Source organism: Physeter macrocephalus, chromosome 4, assembly GCF_002837175.3.
Source record: "Physeter macrocephalus isolate SW-GA chromosome 4, ASM283717v5, whole genome shotgun sequence".
In the NCBI taxonomy this organism is placed as follows: domain Eukaryota; kingdom Metazoa; phylum Chordata; class Mammalia; order Artiodactyla; family Physeteridae; genus Physeter; species Physeter macrocephalus.
In genome coordinates, this window is record NC_041217.1 from 33,542,935 (window position 1) to 33,564,263 (window position 21,329).

Genomic DNA, 21,329 nt, shown 5'->3' on the forward strand with positions numbered 1-21,329 from the left:
AGCACCTAACCTCAGTGCTGAAAAAAGCAAAGTTGACGTAAGGCAAAATACAAACATAGATTTATTAAATGCTGCTCAATCCCCCAATAAAGATCTTTCATTACAAAACAGTTTTCCACACAACTGCAAGTTAAGAGATTGGAATGGTACTCTGATAACAAAATGTGAGAAAATACTTGACCAAGTAGAAACATATACGACTTCTCTATAGTCAGCTTTTTCAGAACCCTACAGAGGAAGCCTACTGCATTTCCTTTACATAAAGCCAGGCAGTGACAATGAGTGCTCTGCTTCACCACACCGTGGGACTCAAAGCCTCCATCCCTGCATCAGGAGGTACTGGAGAAGGGCAGGTTGTGAGGACTGGAAAGGCCCTGCCTTCAGCCTTTGGGAGGAAGAGGAGGAATGAACTGAGAGCCAGGCTGAGTGTTCACGGCACTGCCCCCACTAATCTGTGCTCAGCGCTCTGGGGAGTTGCAGATGAAGGGGGATGTTCATAAGGATCGATCTGAAGAATTTGGTTTACTTTCCCAGCTTTTATTTATAAAATTTGTGCTTTAAAAAGCCTGGAAATTTAAGTAAAAGTTTTTGCTCAAATTCCAGAATACAGTAATATCTCTATGAAGGAAGGCTTAGGGCAAGTAATTCCCTCCGTCATATTTCTGGGAGAGATGAAGGGAAGGATAAGAATTACACCTTAGTTTTATTTTAGGAAAGTCTTTTTCCTAGGATGTAACTAAGGTCTGCAGCAATGTGAAAAGCACATTATCAAAGGGAAAAATATACAGAGCAGACTACTATATCTATGTGCAACACAACCAAAAACAGAATTCAAGTCATGATTCTTACCACTCCCATAATTATTTCACTCATATCATAGATGATAAAGTTCATTCATTTCTGTGAAACTTCAGAAGAGTGACACAAATCAATGATTAGACAAAGGTTACAATATACTATGGCCATGATATAGCACAGAGCTATGTTTAGTCCATATTTTTTTTTTCATTTACAGTTGCCAGAAAAAAAATTGGCCTTTTAATTATACTGATGAGGTTTGTTTCATAATTTTTACATATTTCAAAAAAGTGTACAAAACCACCTATCCAACGGAGGTGGAAGGCTTTTTTTATTCATCAGTTGTATTGCTGAGAATACTGTGCATGTTGTAAGCACTGTTCTGCTTTTCTAGAGCTTTCTTTAGCTTTAGCTCCTCCAATTTTTTCCATAATTCTTCACGTTCCAATTCCTTCTTTTTCTCCCTGTAAATAAAGCAAGACTTTTGTAGTTAGTTAGAAACTTTTATTTCAGAGCTTGAAGAAACATGCTGTTTGGCAGTTGGCTGGAGAACAGACTGTTCACTCACATTTCACTTACATCCCTCTACTAAAGCATTTGAGACTTTATATTACCTAGAGCACTGTGTTACTCATCTTCATCTCCTGAGTGTAATACCACGTCCGTGTGGCTCCTGTACCGACTGAAAGTTATCGTTCGCCTTCCCTCCCTGCATTTTATCACCACCACAACGACTGTGGCATCTGTGCTTTATGGTTGGCAAAGTACTTAGTCACATGAACCCCTTGCAGTGGGTTTCTGCCGACAGACTGGAGGGCTGGCCACGAGTCAGCCTGGAGCCGTTTCCAGGTGGAAGCCATATCCTTTCGCTCCACATCGCTAGCTGCCAGCCAGTCTGTGTCTTACTATCTCTTGTCTCCTGCATGTCAGAAGGAGACTTTAAAGTTTGAATAACCTCCCTAAAAAAGCAAAACTCAAAATATGTTGCTTCAACTACTTAATTTCAGTTCTAAAGAGAACATTTCTGAATAACTTGGACCAAACTATTCTGAAGGGCTATATGAACATGTGAAAAAACCATGGGCTTACGGTTCTGCAGTTACATATGCTTTAAGGGGACAAAAGTGCTGATTTACGCAGCCAGTAAGATATAATGATCGCTCTTAGTTATGTGAAATATGCATTTTTCAAATATAAGTTTCATATGATCCTAGTCATTTTTCCTTCTTCCCATTGCTTCCTGGGACTCAAACTATGTACCTAATTTCTATTCCTGCCTGAAAGGTGCTATTTAAAAGAAATAATGCATTGAGTTAGTTATTGATGGACTAGGATGGCCTTGAAGAAGAGAGATCAGATCCTTTCTCTACTTGCCACAAGAAAACCAGGACTAGGAACTTATAGTCAAAATAGATCAGCTTTTCCAAACAGAATAGTTAATACACTTATTAGAAATAAATGGGCTCAGGTACAGCAGTTATTGAAACTGAAATAAATACATGAGAAAGAAGTGATTTTTAGATTATTTTGTAGTAATTTATGAAATTTTCAAAAAGAGATAATCACTAAGCCAAGTTCCTAAATGCTAATGTGTGCGACCGTTTATTCACTAAAATATATATTGCAAGGAACAAAATATCAATAATAGTACTCAGCCACAGACATATCCTTATGTGAGTTCCCTCTTCCCAAAAGGGAACTATACTGACTTTAAAATATCACTTTGTTAAAATGTGAAGCTTAAAAACTATCAAGTTATTGTGCAAGGAACAGTTGAAGAATAAGCTCACTATGGAAGCCCATGTGGACAAAAGCAATTCTCATAAATGTAAAAATAATTATGTAAAATAGTATTTAAAATTCAGCATAAATTGTATTTCACAGTGCAGATGTTATCATACTGATAAAGTCTAAGGCTCAGAATGAGATAAACAGAATTTATGATTCACATTAAAATCATAATCTAACCATTAGGAGTTTACCTGGAAATGACTTTAAAGTACTTATTAGAGACATTCAAGTTGTAATGCTAAATGTAATTGGCTTTTTTCTGTTTTGAATTTTATTTATTTATTTATTTTATACAGCAGGTTCTTATTATCTATTTTATACATGTTAGTGTATATATGTCAATCCCAATCTCCCAATTTATCCTACTGCAGCAACTGGCTTCTTAAAAACATAATTTTAACTTAGAATACCTTATTGGACTGAATCACATTCAACTAATCTAAAATGTACAGATAAGTCTATAAATAAAATTGTCAAATACCTTTGTCTTTCAGCTTTGTATGAACTAGTAAGATCATCAAAAAGCTTGCCGTTCATCTCCATGAGGGTTTTCAGCACATTGTACACCAGTGCTACAATGGTCCTAAAATGAAAACAAGCCAGTGCCGGGTTACTGATGCTACTAACAGATGGGAAATGTAACACTATCATCTCTGAAATGGGTTAGATGCTAGCTGACTCAGTCAATCCATTTTAGAGCTGACAAACTGAAGTTCAAGAAGTTTAGTAATTTGCTCAAGGTCACACAGCCAGTGGTATAGTAGAGATGGTCAGTCTGATTCCAGAACGCCTTCCATGATACAGTCCTTCCCACTGTATCATGCTTAGATTAAACCCTAAAAATGTTATGGTCAGCTTCCTGTCTGCTCTAGAGTCTACTATCACAAACCCTGAGTAACAGCATTAAAATAAGTTGAAAAAGATCCAATTACCGTAACTTGTAAGAAGAAAAGGAAAAAACAGGATAAGGATGTTACAGAATTTAGAATGTATGCAATCTAAACATCACTGATGTGACCTTGAGCACTGAAGCTTCTCCCTGGGCTAGGCCAGCTATGGAGGTGAGACTGGATACTGGCAGCACACAGTCACCTGTGCATCCTCTGCAGATGTTGGGTTGGTCTCCCCAATAGGGTTTAACCACACACCACACACTGGTACAGAATGTCATACCAGACAGTCCCTAGATTTGCAATTCTACATTGAAATTAAGAACATACAGGAGTTCAGGGTTTTTGAGCATGAGCCACCCATTCTCCTTGCTTGGCCCTGCAATAAACCTTTCTCTGCTCAAAAAAAAAAAAAACCAAACAAAAAAACCCAGAACATACAGACACACATACAACTTCATAAAACTCAGTGCAGAATAGAATAAAACTATGTGATGTTAACCTTGGGATCAACTCCAAATCTGTACAGGTTTCATACGTATGAGTTATGAGATCAAATGACAAAGAGGTCAAAAAAACAAAAACACAAAAATAACACAATCAACATAAAAGACACTTACGGATTCCAGTGTTCTTTGGAGATTTTGTACAAACTGCCAAACATAATTGGCAGAATTTTATCAATATTCTCCTCAATCAAACTAAGAATATATTCATTGTTCCAGAAGTACAGCGCCCTTTCTGCAACCTAAAAAAAGACATTTAGAAATGTCAAAACTAAAAGGGAAAAGAAGTAATAGTATAAAATAAAAATGGCTTCACTGAAAACATCATACCTGAAAATGAGAACTGGATACACACTTGGATATCTGCTTAAAAAGGGGCTCTTCAATTTTTTTGAATTGTGTTGGTTCAATGACATCTAAGATTTCTTCAATTTCTCCTAAAAACATCACCTAGGTTAAAAAAATTTTCTTTTAAGAAACATAATATGACAAATTACATGATGTTAATATAGAAAACACAAATGAGAAGGTTAACCTACAAATTAAACAGTGGATGAAAAAAATCTTTATAGTATATGCAATTTACTATGATGTACAGATATTCTACCAAGTCTCTCTAATCCCCACAGAACATCTGCTTGGTAGCACTGATGATACACCCAGCCCAAAGAAGCATGGTTTACAGCCCTGAGATTGAGAAGTTCTAATAAAATGCACTGTTTTTGTTGAATGAAACGCACCTCTTTCTGACTGCATGTTTTTGGCCAAAATTTCAGCAATCCTCTGATCACCTGCAAAAAAGGGAAAAGTTGATTTAGCATGAATTAAGCAAAGAAGCTGGTTAATCTCAGGAAATTATAAATAATTGTGATAATATCAATATTCATTCTGAAGGAGAACAACAGTATTCAATAATTATGTATATCCCCTTACTTTGCTCAGCTTTAGACTTCTACCAATTCAACAGATACTTATTGAGTGCCTTTGTACCAGATACTGTTCTAGGTGCCAGGGACACACTGATAAATAAGACAGAAGGAGGTCCCTGATTTTCATGAAGCAGGAAGACCAACATAAGTTAGCAATTAAACTTATAAATAAGATAATTTTAATAGTAGTAAGTGCTACTTCCTACTAAGAAAATAAAGTATGAGATAATGACTTGGTGGGGTGAGGAAGGGAGGTTATTTTAGGGAGAAATTAAGGAACAGATAATTCCTGTTATTTAAACCATTATGAAGCACCCAAAAAAGCCAGAAAGCTTCACAATTTATTTCATGGCTGGCACAGTCTTGATAACCCAAATACAACAAAACAAGGGATCATGAATTTAAGGAAACATAGTTGCAAAAATCTGTATTAAACCGAATATAACAGTATATTAACAGAATACTGCTACCTAGCCAATAACTTATTCCAGAAATTCCAGGATGGTTCAACTCATTATAGTTATAGGTTAAAAGGGGGAAAAAAAACTGTATGATCATCTCAAAAGATTTTGAACAGTCATTTGATTTTTTGATTGATTATATATTCTGATAACAATTTAGTAAGCTAGAACTAAGAACTTATCAGAAACCATCAACAATCAACTTATATAATGGTCTCTTGGAAACTGGCAGTAAAACCATTTGGGCCTGGTGCTTTTGTGGAAATATATCTCTGACAGCCTTTTAAGTAAATTTAGTTATTGGTCTTGTCTAGTAATGAAGAACACTCATCCAAATTAAAACCGGGGAAGAACACTGTTCTGGAGCCAATCCAGTAAGATAAGAATCTGATGAATAATGTTGAAAAGGGATATCAGAATTATACTTATTTGTCTAAGTGTATGATAATTATATACCACTTAAATATTAAAAGATGAAAAATTCCTAGAATGAGTAGGAAAATTCAATATGTTGTCAGATAAAAGATAAATATGTAAAAATCAATACCTTTTAAAACGAAGTATCAGTTACAATAATCAGAGAAAAATAATTAAAACAATAAGGTAGTAGCATGGAAACTGACAGAGAAGATATATAACACAGAGGAATATCTAGACAGACTCAAGTATATATGAGGTTTTAATATATGACAAAGGTGGCATTTCAGTTCCTGGGAAACAGCTGAATTAGTCAATTAATTGGTGGTACTTGAACTGGTGGCTCACCAGTTAGAAAAACAATGTAGCTCCTTTGGTAGGCAGACTCCTGAAATGATCTCCTATGATCCTTACTTCCTGAATTCACACTCTTGTGTAGTTGAGCCCTTCCCTGAAGTGTGGACTGGCCTACTGACTTGCCTCTAACCAACAGAATGTGGCAAAAGGGACAGAATGTCACTTCCATGAGAAATTTACAAAAGATTGTGACTTCCATCTTATGAGCAGACTCTCTAGGGCCTTCTCGTCTTGCAAGCTTTGATAAAGCAAGCTGCTATGTTGGAAAGTCCCAAGTACCAAGAAATTGAGGGTGGCTGCCGGCCAACAGCATCTGAAGAACCAAATGCTAACAACAGTCACGTGAACTCAGAAGCAGATCCTTCCTCATCTGAGACTTTATATGCAACCCCATACCTGGCCAACACCTTGACTGCAGCCTTGTGAGAGACCCTGAGGCAGAGGACACAGCTAAGTCATGCCTGGATTCCTGATTCACAGAAACTATGCAATAATAAATGTTTGTTGTTTTAAGCCACGAAATTTTATGATAATTTGTTATGCAGCAATAGAAAACTAAAACAATTCCTTACCCGTGTCACACAAAAATTTCAATTTCAAATGGTGTAGTGGGTTGAATGGTGGCCCCCAAACAGATATGTTCATGTCCTAATCTCTGAAATCTATGAATGTGACTTATTTGGAAAATGGGTCTGTATAGATATAATTAAGTTAAGGATCTCAAGATGAAAGCATCCTGGGTTATCTGGGTGGGCCCTAAATCCAATGACAAGTATCCTTGTAAGAGATAACACAGAGGAGAGACCGAAGAAGAGGCAGCAATGTGATATTGGAGCGATGCAGCCACAAGCCAAGAACACCTGGAGACACCAGAAACTGGAAGAGGCAAGGAACGGAATCTCCCCTAGAGCATCTGGAGGGAGTGCAGCCCTGCCGACACCTTGATTTTGGACTTCTGGCCTTCAGAACTGTGAGAGAATAAATTTCTGTTATTTTAAGCCACCAAGGTTGTGGTAATTCGTCATGGCAGCCCTAGGAAACTATTATAGATGGAATAAAGTTTTTACACGTAAAAACTAAATCCATAAAATAACTAGAATATGATACTAAAGAGTATTTTTATAATCTCAAAGGGTAGAAGGATTTTACTTAGCATGACATCAAGGCCAGAAGCCATAATGATGAATAGATTCCACTATATTAAAAAATTTTTAGTTCTTTTAAAAGGCAAATATTAAAAATAGTATATTCAAAGTTAAAAGGAAAACTCCAAATGGATAAAAAAAATTTGCAAAATATAATAGGCAAAGGCTTAAAAGTAGGCAAAGGACACAGAAATATAAATGACTAATAACCACATAAAAGGATGGCTGTAATAATTTTAAAAAGCCAATTAAAATATTTCATACCTATTAGACTAGCAAAAATTTAAAACAATATTCAGCACTGGCTGATAAGGGAAAATAGGCACCTTCACACACTGTACTCTTTGACCCAGCAATATGGTTTTAATTTCAGTAATTTGTTTTTTTGGGTTTTTTGATTTTTGGAATTTTATTTTATTTTTATACAGCAGGTTCTTATTAGTTATCCATTTTATACATATTAGTGTATACATGTCAATCCCAATCTCCCAAGTCATCCCACCACCACCACCCCCTGCCACTTTCCCCCCTTAGTAATTTGGTTTTTTAAAAATTTTACATACAGTAAAAGTTTTTCTCTTTTTGGTGTACTGTTCTCAGGGTTTTTTATACACACATAGTTTTTTTTTTTTTTGTAACCAACATTACAGACAGGACACAGAATAATTCCAACACCCTAAAACATCCCCACACCCAGCAACATGCTTATAACAATGAAAACTCCAATAACTCAAGTGTCCATGAATTGAGGATTAAATATGTTACGATAATCCATATAATGGAATTTGATGTGACCAGTGAAAAAATGAAGCAGATTAATATGGAAAGATATCCACATTATATTGACAAGTGAAAAAACCTAGTCAGCACTGTCCCACTGTTTAACCTATACATAAATATATGTACAGAAAAAAATTTATAGAAATACATTCACCAATTTATACGGTTATCTTTAGGGGATCAGATTTTAAGGAACTTCCTCCACATTATGCTTTATGATTTTGTCTTGTGTGAACCAAATTAACACATTACTTTCATAAATGGAAGTAACAATAAAGTCATTTCCATTTTGGAAAATAAAATAATTTCAATAGAAGATCTAGGGACATAAAGAATGTAATAAACTACCTAAAGCTCTGACTTATTTACAATTTGTAGGAAGCTTTGATACGAATGCAAGCCTCCTAGAAAATGAGTATTAGGGCTCAAACCCAAGTACTATGGCCTTAATTTTGGTGCTAGAATGGCCTATAGTAGAAATTACAAGATCTCTGTATCTACAGATCTTTATGAATTGAAAAATATTTTCCTTTGTCAACTTGGACATTTTACCTCCTCATGCTGCTACTATTTCTATTAACCCAACTCATCTAAGCCAAATGTCCGGCCCTCATCCTTCTCCCTAACCTTTTACTCTATAAAAAGAAATCAGCTGTCTCCCCGATCCACTCCATATTAACTTAATTATATTTATATCTGTTTATTATTCACCAAGCAGGAACCATGTTATGGGTTTTCTTTGTCTCAATTCTAATGAGAGTTATCATGGATTTGCATTAAGTTTTGCTTCACTTTAGAGGTTTATGTGGTTTCATGTAAATACTGGGCTTCTAATTCTCCTATTTGTCTTTAAAAACTGTTTTTAGCTGTTTCCAGAAAGAACTGCAAGTCTAAAAAGTCTAAAACTCTAAACATCAGGGAGTGGAAAAATATCTTTCGTTCCTTTACACAGACAAAGCTCAAGTCAAAGGGAGAACACTAAGTACATCATTTTTTTCAAGTGCGCCTAGCCTCAGAAAACTCTAATATAAAGAAAATCATATAATTTAAATCCTTCAAACCCCTTGCTATTCTTCAAGAACTCTTAGTTTAAATATTTAGATTTAGGATACCTAGAAAACACTCTCTCAAAATACTTACTTCACAAAGGTTAAAATGTTGTCTTCTATGTTTTTATCCTTTTCTGTTTTTCCCTAAACTTATCTTTTGTTTTTCTTGAATCTTCAATTTTCATGATAACATTTTTATTCTCTCCTGAATCTTTGTATTATAGACAATTAGTAAGCAGCAGAATTCAAAGACTGAATTGCTATGTTGATTCATAAAGTAAACAATCTTTATTCCAAGATTATATCTTAATCACCAAAGGCAAGGAAATGTTTTCAATCCCTATCATGTGGTTTACCGTTAATAAGAGGGGAAATCCTATTTCTAAAGAAAAAACAAAACTCAAGGGAATAGTTTTGGGACCCTTACAGTATGTTTTAATTTCAAAAGGTGAATGAAGATTAAAAAGACTATCACTGAAGGTACCATGTATATAAAATTTCACTGTAGTCATTTGATCCTGTCCTCACACATCTTAACTACTATATATTAATTTTAATCTACATTTAAATTACTCAAGACATATATTATAACTCATGAGAGCCACCCATCCCAATCTTGTTCTCTGAATACAGATTTAACCTCACTTTCCTTCTTCTAAATGATTTTAGTTTAAAATATATTACTACTACTGTTTGGTAACTCTATAAGGGAATAAAGAAAGCTAAAATAAAATGCTATAATGTAGACCAAAAACATAAAAATAAGTAAAACACTTACAGGTTCTGTTAGTGTTGTATCTTTCTCCAGGAACTGTACAACACAGTAGGCTAGCTAAAATACAAGGGACAGTTTATAAATAATACTGAATGAAATAACATTTAGTAATGCAGGATTTTTATATTTAGCTAACAAAACTACCTCATTTTGACACACTTTATCGCAATATATAAAAATGAATATACTCATAATTGTGCAAGTAACTTCTACTTCAAAAAAGATGTCCTTTTTCAGTAGTAACTTCTAAATATTAAGCTAACTAAAATATTAAAGAAAATGTAGTTGGACATATCAATCTTTCGATATCATTTAGGTGGCAGACCAGTTCTTTGGGGAATTAAAAGCACTGTCTTTGTCTTACAAATCAGAAGTGTAACTATAGCCCACTAAATTAATAGATACATACACAGATAAATAAAGTTGACTGAAATAAGACTAGAGCTAACATTTTAGTTTTTCAGCATGTTTCTAACATGTATGTCTATGCTGATATGATATTATTCTCTGAGTATTAATAGAGGAAACTAAAACCATTCTCTAACTAGGTCATTGAGGCTAGATGGGACATTCTGCAGCTATGTGGGATTTATCAAAGTCACACAGTGAATTAGGTCAGGGCCTGGACCAGAAAAGAACTTGATCTTTCCTATATCTGTACTTACAGTTCATTCAGCTTATTTAAGAACACTAAATATCATAATGCTTTAAAAATTATGATAGGGCTTCCCTGGTGGCGCAGTGGTTGAGAGTCCGCCTGCTGATGCAGGGGACACGGGTTCGTGCCCTGGTCCGGGAAGATCCCACATGCCGCAGAGCGGCTAGGCCCGTGAGCCATGGCCGCTGAGCCTGCGCGTCCGGAGCCTGTGCTCCGCAACGGGAGAGGCCACAACAGTGAGAGGCCCGTGTACCGCAAAAAAAAAAAAAAAAATTATGATATAGTAAAAATTTGCTTTGGGCAACTTACAAAAGCAAATTGCTTAAAAATACTTAAAATTGCCACCTCAATATTTCTGTTTCTCTGCCTTTATATCAATCTTTGAAACAACATTTCACCTGAAATCTGCAACTTACCTGAGCATGAAACAAAGCTAATCCTTTTGCAGTATGCATAGGAATAAGAACCTTCATTAGAAATTGTTTATGTTCTGCTTTCAGTGGCAATGCAAAGCCATTGATAATACTGGAGGGGAAAAAAGGCAGGGGAAGGGTTACGTAGTTACTCCTTTATTTCCAAAAGTTATTACATCCCCAAGTACCTAGGAACTGCTCTTCTTCAGTCCTGGTGTTGAATGACTTCTCATCTGCAAACTACGTTAGACTATCACTATGAAGTCTGCTCCTTTAAGTCATTCAGTGATCCCAAAAGAAAACGAGGACTGCCAATTTAATGTCCCAGTAAGCAACTTTATGTTTTCTATAAAGCCTATCACTTATTCATGCCTTTATTTTTCTTCTCTAAAGCAAAGGAGAGTCAATATCACAATATTGTTAGAATTTTCAATATATTCTAAAGTAAATGGGTAGTTTCTCTTACTTTATTGAAAGATCTGAAATTAAGAAGTAGTTCTCTCCATAATCATTCTCTAAATATTAACAGAGGAGACAAAAACCATTCTCTAAACATAGAGGGTCTAAACTTCTCTCATGTTAATATTGCTATGTGGTGAATAAGGAAGGCAAAAATGTTCATATAAACTAAAATCAAAGGCTGTAGATTCTTCTAAAAAGAACAGATGTATAGGAATGATCTATCAACATCTGAACAAGAATTCCAGTAACTTCATCAAAGATTCACTATTAACTTATTTCATCTCTTCCCAATCAGATCCTATAGGTTTCTGAGGCAGTCTGGCAAGATCAGGCATAAAATATGCCACAGCTTCAAAAGCACAAGTCTATTCTGAAACAGATGTCTTGCATGGCACTATTTTAATATGCTGACCCCCTAAAAAGCTATAATAAGAATTCAGTTGAGAAACTATGCCTTACACTATATATTCAAACTCTAAAATATGAAATAATTTCTCCAATCCCAGCTATTTTAATACATAAAGCATTCAAAGTTACTTAATTCTTAAAAAGAACAAAAAACTGACCTACCTTCCTAATATTTCAAGGAGTTCAGCAACACCATTGAAATGCTCTGTTTCATATATAAACCTAAATTTAAAATAAAGATAGATATAAAGAAAAATCAAACATCAGAAAATTAAACTGAGAGAAAGATGTAGGAAGGTACAAAGAAATCTAAGGGGCAAATATAAGAAATGTTCAAGCACACTTTAGGAATGAATTCTTTGTAAGCTATTTTGCCCCCAATCAGTTACTTCTTAGCAATCTTATAAAAGAAGGCCCATTTCCTATTAAACCACATATACTTTTGCTAAAATTTGCTATATATTAAGATAATAATATAATTTCATCTGGAATATTTTATTTTACTTTAAAATTTATAAGAAAGATGGGTCTTCTCAAAGAAATACTTTTTAAAATAGGAAACCTCTACTCATAGGTAACTCTAATAGAAAAGGACTCATGTAATAAAGCCACTTTTATTCAGAATTTCTCTAAGCCTAAACTACACAGGCTGACTAGCTTTCTAAGATTAGGGCCGCCTTTAAAGTAGGGAGTCATAGACTCAAATGACGACAGGATAGGCAGGGAAGATACCATAAATGATGGGCAGGGAGAACGACAGAGAGCTGGACAAACATGTTCTCTCTAGAGGAGGCAATATTTCTCATCTCTGACTGTTACAGTGTGAAAATGCTAGCCTAATTTTGCCACATCGTCAACTCAAACAAACAAACCAAACCTGAAATTTGGGTATTAAAGCAAAATCTCCTCATCTGAAGCAACTACTCAACAGATTTCATTGATAAAGTAGTCAAAAGATAAATTTAATTAGCTTTGTCAGAAAATCGAATGAAAATACTGCCAAGAGCTACTGATTTAAATAGTATTTATACAAAATTTTTTAAACAAGTGCTCAAATAGATAACCAGACAAACTCTCCTCTCAATAAATTTTAAACATCAGTAACACTGGTATTATCTATTAAAAACTGTCTTCATTACTACTATCCACTTAGATGAGAAGTTACAAGAAAAAGTTAGATGCAATCAAATGATATCCACAAAACAGGCTAAAAATGATTCAAATACTATCAGTTAAGTTTCTAAGTTTCAGACTTCAAAAACTAACCTAAAGGGGCTTCCCTGGTGGTGCAGTGGTTAAGAATCCACCTGCCAGTGCAGGGGACACAGGTTTGAGCCCTGGTCTGGGAAGATCCCACATGCCGCGGAGCACCTAAGCCTGTGTGCCACAACTACTGAGCCTGCGCTGTAGTGCCTGCGCGCCACAGCTACTGAGCCCACGCACCACAACTACTGAAGCCCGTGCACCTAGAGCCCATGCTCCACAACCAGGAGAGCCACTGCAATGAGAAACTCGTGCACCGCAACGAAAGAGTAGCCCCCGCTTGCTGCAACTAGAGAAAGCCTGCATGCAGCAACGAAGACCCAATGCAGCCAAAAAATAAATAAATAAAACCCTAAAAGAACTGGAATAAAAAGAAAATATGGAAGGGGAAAAAAAGTGCTGTATATGAATATACAACCAATTTACCTGAGGAAAATGTTGTTAATTTGTTTTCTGATGAATGCTCTTAATCCAAGAAATTTCCCATAAATTCGATGCAGAACGGTCTTCAGGAAGTCGCGTTCTCTGGGATCTTCACTATCAAAAAGCTCCAGGAGCTTTAAAAAAAATCTGAGAAATTACTTTTTAAAAATAATCGAGCTAAAACTTCACTCTATTCTAATTTTGATTTTAAGATAATCCACAAAAGCTTTAAAAGTTTTAAAAAGATTCTGCCTCATCAGATTGACTTTATTCTTGCTAAATAATGAAGCTAAAGAAAAGCTTAGGGAGTATTTTTTTTAATTTCATTTTGAAAAATGACACACAATAAATAATATAAACACTTCAAGAAGTGGAATACTGTTTTTTGGCCTTGCCACTCATTTTAAAATGCTGACCTACTCCTGATTACTAAACATGGCTCATAATTTTAAAGTGTTGAAATGTGAGAGATTTTTTAATGCTTTTTGATAGTATGTCAAAACTACATACAGAATTTTAAGCTTGTAGATTGCAAATTGTTAAATAAATGAAGTTTAAAAAATACACATGCACAAATGCGTATTTCTAGTTTACTAGGAAAATTTATACAAACTAAGGCTTCTTTTTTTTGTGATCTTACACTAAAAACATTCAAGTCACCATGCCAACAGCTCAAAAATTAATATTTAGTTAATAGGTAAAATATTGGTAGATATATGCTAACAGAGTGAAAATCATTCCTGAAATAACACTGAAATAAAAGATGAGACTACAGATCTTTATTTAAAGTGAGCTTAGCAAATGGCTGAAAAGTTTTAAACCAGTTCAAATTGGTCAAATCAGCATTTTCCTACACCTCTACACAACTCTTCAGCAAAGGCAGGACAAAGAGATTTTTGAAAAATTTAAAGTCAAAAGCTCAAATTTCCATTTTAAAATGGTAAAAAAACTGAAATTCTTCAGTCAAAAAGAAGTATTACTGTATTTTAAATGAAACACTGGATTTTCTTAGGAAAAAATATACAATAACCTCTCTTTATAGAATACAATTACCTATGAAGTTGTCAAGGAATTTTATGTTCTGTACTTTGGGATTGATAATTACAGTCATGATGGCATGCTCTGAACCTTAAGTTCTTTTTCCATTCTGTCTTGAATTATATGTAATTGTTTACATGTGTATCTCTTCTACAAGAGTGGGTATTCTTTGAGAGTAGTGATGACTTTAGTCACATTTATATAACCCTAAAGTGTTTGGCTTATAGTTTGCATTTGTTGTTTGCTAGATTATTAAGTACTGCATGAGACTCCAGCAAAAAATATCCATAGAGTATGAGAATTTATGTTAATATACCTAATTAAGTCACTTTAAATTAGTCTAATTAAAATAGCTAAACTATTCACTTAAGACACTCAAATCCAAGTTCTGATGTTGGGTTTACTTGGAAGATATGCTTTGAAATTAATAAAAGGAACCCTTAATTGTTAAGGTCGCTATGTCTAATTCAAGAACAAACATAATGTAATACAAGTTGATCCTCAGGGTCAACGTAAAAAAGTAGAGACAGTTGTTAGCTAAGTGTCAAATCTATTTAAATAAGTTATTTTGAAATATTACAATCTAAATAAAACAATCTATTTTATATAATCAAATTTAAAATCTATTTATATATAATCAAATCCTGATTGTGCCATATTCTAGCTCTGTGAATTTGGATATGGTCTAGCTCTTTATATAAAAGCATATAAGGACAGTGCCTGGCACATAAAAAGCACTGAATAATTCTTAGCTTCCTTCTTCTGAATCCTATGATTTGAACATAACCTGGAACTACACACTTGTTTTCTTCTCTTGAAATAATAAATGTCCAAATTTATACTTTAGATTTTTCTCCTGTACTTCTAAGTCTTACCACCTAATCAAATAATTTCAAAATATAAATTCTCATAGTAATATTTATTGAAGCAACACACTAAGAATACCTCAGAGCAGTGATCTGTGAAATCACAGTGATATAAACTGCTAGAAACAAATTATTGGGCCTTTGCTTCTCAGATAATTCAGGCACTTAGAGTAGAACGTAGAAAATGGGTCCTACCCTACCAGTTTTCTTCTTGTTCCCTCTCAAATCCACTGAATAATCCAGCAGCCAAAACACCTCAAGCTCCAGAGTGAGGAAGCCCTAAGGAAATTGTTCCACTCAATCTGCTATTATCCTAAATACAATTTAACATGGCATTACTAAAGTTCCTTAACACACTGTATTCCTTCCGTAGCACACAAGAGCTACAGAAGGAAATAAATATGCATTCATTTGCAATTACCAAAATAACATAGCTCCATTTAATCTGCTTTTAACTTGTTATTGAAATGAAATTAACATTTTACTGTTAACACACACCTAATATTTCTTCATAGTTTATGAAGAACTACTTGAATGGCTGAAGGACATATTCTTGACAATGTTCTTCATTTATCAATACTTCACAGCTACTAGTCAAAATACTTTATATGGTAGTTACAGGAAATGACCAAAAATGAACTCCAAATATGTGGAACTCATGCTTGTATAATCTTTATCCTAGGGGACACACAATGGTGGGAAGAGGGTAGCAAACGTCCTTGTAACGATCTTTAATCCTGGCCTCAGCACTTCATTACTACCCTTCCACCCACCTCCTACCTTTCTTTAAAATGCTAACTAGTTTAGAAGAGGAGAATTCCTAATGAGACCTAACTTACAGGTAAGTATTTCAAAAGAGAAAATGGACCCAGAGAGGTTTGGTCTACTTCACAATTTTGTCTAGGGCCAGCAAAGTCCACATAGTTAAAAAGAGGCCTTTAAATTGTTGAAAAGATTTTGAAAATAAACACATTCTGAGAAACTAGTTTTGAGTATTTAGGTTCAAAAAAAACCAACTAATAATCAACTTATAAAAAGAAAGAAGGTATCACATATGTTTAACTCTATCTCCTTTTCTTCTTAAAGATCCCATTTTATCTGTGGTTTAGGAACTGGGTGGCTAGAATGCCTAAGATGGGAAGGGGGAAAAAAAAAAGGAAAGGTAAGTGACACTTGATGATAGGAAAGGAGCATAAAGCCCAAACTTCTAACAATAATTCCATTTCGATTTTTTCCACCCTCTGTCATTTCAAAGTCACAGTGCTTAGAACCATATGTCAAGTTCAAGCTCAAAGACTTAAAGATTTTAAAAAAGGTTTCCCCCCTAGTTATACCAAAGTTTCTAAGTTAGATATTCCAGAAAGGCTTGCTTTTCTGGTCTTTATAAAACAACTATGAGGATTTAGGATTGGATAGGATAATTTGATTGACTTCACTAGAAGGCCACCCTTGATTAAAAAATACTCTTGTATTCTCAAAGCTACTTACTTTTAAATTCTCATTGCCTGGCAAGAATATTAAGTGCTGTTAAACAGAAATCCTTAAAGTTTTGAAAGACTATTTTAATCACAAGTTAATAAATCATTGCTAAGATGAATACAAAAATTTAAGACAGAAGAATTCCTTACCTGTTGTACAAACTTCTGATCAATGTATCGCTTTGCAATGCTAGGCTGGAAATCAGGGCTCTCCAAAAACCTTAAGAAGAATTCATACACCAACTACAAGACAAAGTGAAATAAAAGCTAAGATGATGCCTATAAAATTTTACCCTAAGTCATTACTTCATATCAAAAACACACCTCCCTTTGGGGCGTCCCTGGTGGCGCAGTGGTTGCGCGTCCGCCTGCCGGTGCAGGGGAACCGGGTTCGCGCCCCGGTCTGGGAGGATCCCACATGCCGCGGAGCGGCTGGGCCCGTGAGCCATGGCCGCTGAGCCTGCGCGTCCGGAGGCTGTGCTCCGCAGCAGGAGAGGCCACAGCAGAGGGAGGCCCACATACCACAAAAAAAAAAAAAAACACCTCCCTTACCAACTTAGTAAGGATATTTCAGATCTCATTAAAAAATGTCATGAGTTGGTAACAGTTTTTTTAAAACTAAATATATATGCACAGTTTGGTATCCTAAGCTAGTAGATTTTGGAATATATTTATTTCGTTACATCACTCATTGAAAATATTAACTTACAGGAACCAGAAAACAAAGACGATGCCTATAAAATATTTAATTTAGAAGACTATTTTGCACTCCATACTCACCGGGAACCCTTCTCCAGTGGACCACTAACCTACCTCAGCTTAATCTCCAGAGTTCCTTAAATGCAGGATCAGAAACCTCCAGGTAAGAGTAAACTGAATTATAAGGGGCAGTGTATCAATACCAATTAAAAAAAAAGAGAAAAACTTCAAGTCTTTCTATAAAACTACAGTGGGAAAAAATTAAATCGAAACCAGGATATCTTATCCACACTTGGGAAGTAATGAACCAAATCATATAAGTACAGGGCTCAGGAAGAAATGTCTGTGCACCACAGTGAATAAACTAGAAGTCCTAACAAGCCTTCTACTAAAAAGTGCCAAACATCTTAAAAATACAGTATTCCCTGCTTAACCATGAGAGCTAAATTCCAAGACCCCCCACTGGATGACTGAAACCTCAAATGGCACCAAACCCTATTTTCTGTTCGTATCTTCTAACCACAAATTTAATGACTTTTCCATCTTAACTAAGCACTGTGGCCATAACTTTTGCAGTCTGAGGTGTGACAGCAAAACTAGCACAATTTTTTTTCCTTCATCAGAATTTCACAGATAGAAGATTCATTCTTACCATAGATCTTAGCACCCTCAGCATCTGCTTTTTTTCTTTCCTTATTAAGTTGAGAACTTTCACCTTTTGCTTAAAGGAAGCACTTTACAGCTTCTCTTTGGCATGTCTAAACTGCCAGCATCATTACTCTCGCACTTTGGGGCTGTTACTCAGTAAAATATAAGGGTTACTTGAACGCAAGAACTGCGATACCATAACAGTCGATTTGATAACAGAGATAGCTCCTAAGTGACTAATGGGCTGGATATGCTGGACAAAGATATGATTCACATCTTGGTGGGAGATTTCAACATTCTACTCAGAATGGCGCACAACTTAAAGCTTATGAATTATTTCTGTAATTTTCCACTTAATATTTTCGAACTGCGGTTGATCCCAGGTAACAAACTGCAGAAAGCAAAACCGTGGATAAAGGGGGACTATTGTAATAGGAAAATATTCACTTGCTACCACAAATCAGAATTAAAAGTAATGGTAATGTTTAGTTCAACTTACCTACATCACACCTACATCTACCTTTCAAGGAGAAAGGCAAAAACACAAAAGTTTTTTTCTGTGGTAACCTAATAGCTATAAAAGGCCTGAGTCTAGCCCAAAATGTGCCTTAATTTACTAGCTATTAAACAACATATCAAGCTGGCACCCTAAAAACAAAAAAAGGAGGAGTAGATCCCAAAGTAAAAATAGTCATTCAATAAACATTTAGGTAGCCAGTTAGGCCACAATATAGAAGGGAGGCGGGGAAAATTGCTACACTAAATTTACAGACCTCACATATACAAAAAGCATTACCAGATCTGAGCTCTATCATTCGCCACAGAATAGCAAATTTTTACTGCAGTGAGTTCAATAATATGCTAAGGCTAACAACAGTTTTGGGATTTGAGTAAATATTGTTTTGTTTGATTCATCTTTGCCCGACTATGCAAAAAGAGTGATGCTTATCTGTTCTAATTATTATCTAACTTAATATGTAATGTTAGGTATGAATTAAGAATATAATGAGGGCTTCCCTGGTGGCACAGTGGTTAAGAATATGCCTGCCAATACAGGGGACATGGGTTCGAGCCCTGGTCCAGGAAGGTCCCACATGCCGTGAAGCAACTAAGCCCGTGTGCCACAACTACTGAGCCTCTGCTTTAGAGCCCGCAAGCCACAACTACTGAGCCGGCACACCACAACTACTGAAGCCCATGCACATACAGCCCATGCTCCTCAACAAGAAAAGCCACCGCAATGAGAAACACGCACACTGCAATGAAGAGTAGCCCCTGCTCGCCGCAACTAGAGAAAGCCCATGCGCAGCAATGAAGACCCAATGCAGCCAAAAACAAATGAATAAAATAAATAAAATTTAAAAAAATTTACCATTCTACCCACCACCAGTCCCTCCCATCAGGGGACGTGAACAAGCCTCTTAGATAGCCTCATCCACCAGAAGGCAGACAGCAGAAGCGAGAAGAAATACAATCCTGCAGGCTGTGGAACAAAAACCACATTCACAGAAAGATAGGCAAGATGAAAAGGCAGAGGGCTGAAGACAGAATGGTGGAATTCACTGCTGCAGAACAGAATAAAGAAAAAAGCATGAGAAGAAATGAAGAAGACTAAGAGACCTCTGGGACAACATTAAATGCAACAACATTCGCATTATAGGGGTCCCAAAAGGAGAAGAGAGAAAGGACCTGAGAAAATATTTGAAGAGATTATAGTTGAAAACTTCCCTAACATGGGAAAGGAAATAGCCACCCAAGTCCAGGAAGGGCAGAGAGTCCCAAACAGGATAAACCCAAGGAGAAACACGCTGAGACACATAGTAATCAAACTGGCAAAAATTAAAGATAAAGAAAAATTATTGAAAGCAGCAAGGGGAAAATGACAACATACAAGGGAACTCCCATAAGCGGAACAGCTGATTTCTCAGAAGAAACTCGACAAGCCAGAAGGGAGTGCCATGATATACTTAAAGTGATGAAAGGGAAGACCTACAACCAAGATTACTCTACCAGGCAAAGATCTCATTCAGATTCAATGGAGAAATCAAAAGCTTTACAGACAAGCAAAAGCTAAGAGAACAAAGCACCACCAAACCAGCTCTACAACAAATGCTAAAGGAACTTCTCTAAGTGAGAAACACAAGAGAAGAAAAGGACCTACAAAAATAAACCCAAAACAATTAAGAAAATGGTCATAGGAACATACATATCAATAATTACCTTAAACATGAATGGATTAAATGCTCCAACCAAAAGACATAGGCTTGCTGAATGAATACAAAGACCAAATTGATTTAATTGATATTTATAGGACATTCCATCCAGAAACAGCAGATTACACTTTCTTCTCAAGTGCGCATGGAACATTCTCCAGGATAGATAACATCTTGGGTCACAAATCAAGCTTCAGTAAATTTAAGAATATTGAAATCACACCAAGCATCTTTTCTGACCACAACGCTATGAGATTAGAAATCAATTACAGGGGAAAAAAACGTAAAAAACACAAACACATGGAGGCTAAACAATACATTACTAAATAACCAAGAGATCACTGAAGAAATCAAAGAGGAAATCATAAAGTACCTACAGACAAATGACAATGAAAACATGATGATCCAAAACCTACAGGATGCAGCAAAAGCAGTTCTAAGAGGGAAGTTTATAGCTATACAAGCCTACCTCAAGGACAAGAAAAGTCTCAAATAAACAATCTAACCTTACACCTAAAGGAACTAGAGAAAGAAGAACAAACAAAACCCAAAGTTAGCAGAAGGAAAGAAATCATAAAGATCAGAGCAGAAATAAATGAAATAGAAAGAAAGAAAACAATAGCAAGGATCAATAAAGCTAAATTAAAAGCTGGTTCTTTGAGAAGATAAACAAAGTGATAAACCATTAGCCAGACTTACCAATAAAAAGAGGGAGAGGACTCAAATCAATAAAATTAGAAATGAAAAAGGAAAACTTACAACAGATACCACAGAAATACAAAGCATCCTAAGAGACTACTACAAGCAACTCTATGCCAATGAAATGGACAACCTGGAAGAAATAGACAAATTCTTAGAAAGG

At 35.5% G+C, this 21,329-nt stretch overlaps 1 protein-coding gene across 1 annotated transcript in view; it reads right to left on the reverse strand.

The window, feature by feature from the left end:
* Positions 1 to 38: 38 nt before the first annotated feature.
* Positions 39 to 21,329, reverse strand: part of PPP2R5A (protein phosphatase 2 regulatory subunit B'alpha) — a 95,353-nt gene continuing 74,062 nt past the window's right edge. The window contains exons 4-13 of the mRNA XM_024133744.2: positions 17,058 to 17,150; positions 13,529 to 13,659; positions 12,002 to 12,061; positions 10,973 to 11,081; positions 9,902 to 9,955; positions 4,726 to 4,776; positions 4,316 to 4,435; positions 4,100 to 4,227; positions 3,071 to 3,172; positions 39 to 1,262 (exon numbers count right to left, since the gene is read on the reverse strand). Coding sequence (XP_023989512.1) covers positions 1,130 to 1,262; positions 3,071 to 3,172; positions 4,100 to 4,227; positions 4,316 to 4,435; positions 4,726 to 4,776; positions 9,902 to 9,955; positions 10,973 to 11,081; positions 12,002 to 12,061; positions 13,529 to 13,659; positions 17,058 to 17,150 — 981 coding nt within the window. The 3' untranslated portion in view covers positions 39 to 1,129. The remainder of the gene's footprint in view (positions 1,263 to 3,070; positions 3,173 to 4,099; positions 4,228 to 4,315; positions 4,436 to 4,725; positions 4,777 to 9,901; positions 9,956 to 10,972; positions 11,082 to 12,001; positions 12,062 to 13,528; positions 13,660 to 17,057; positions 17,151 to 21,329) is intronic.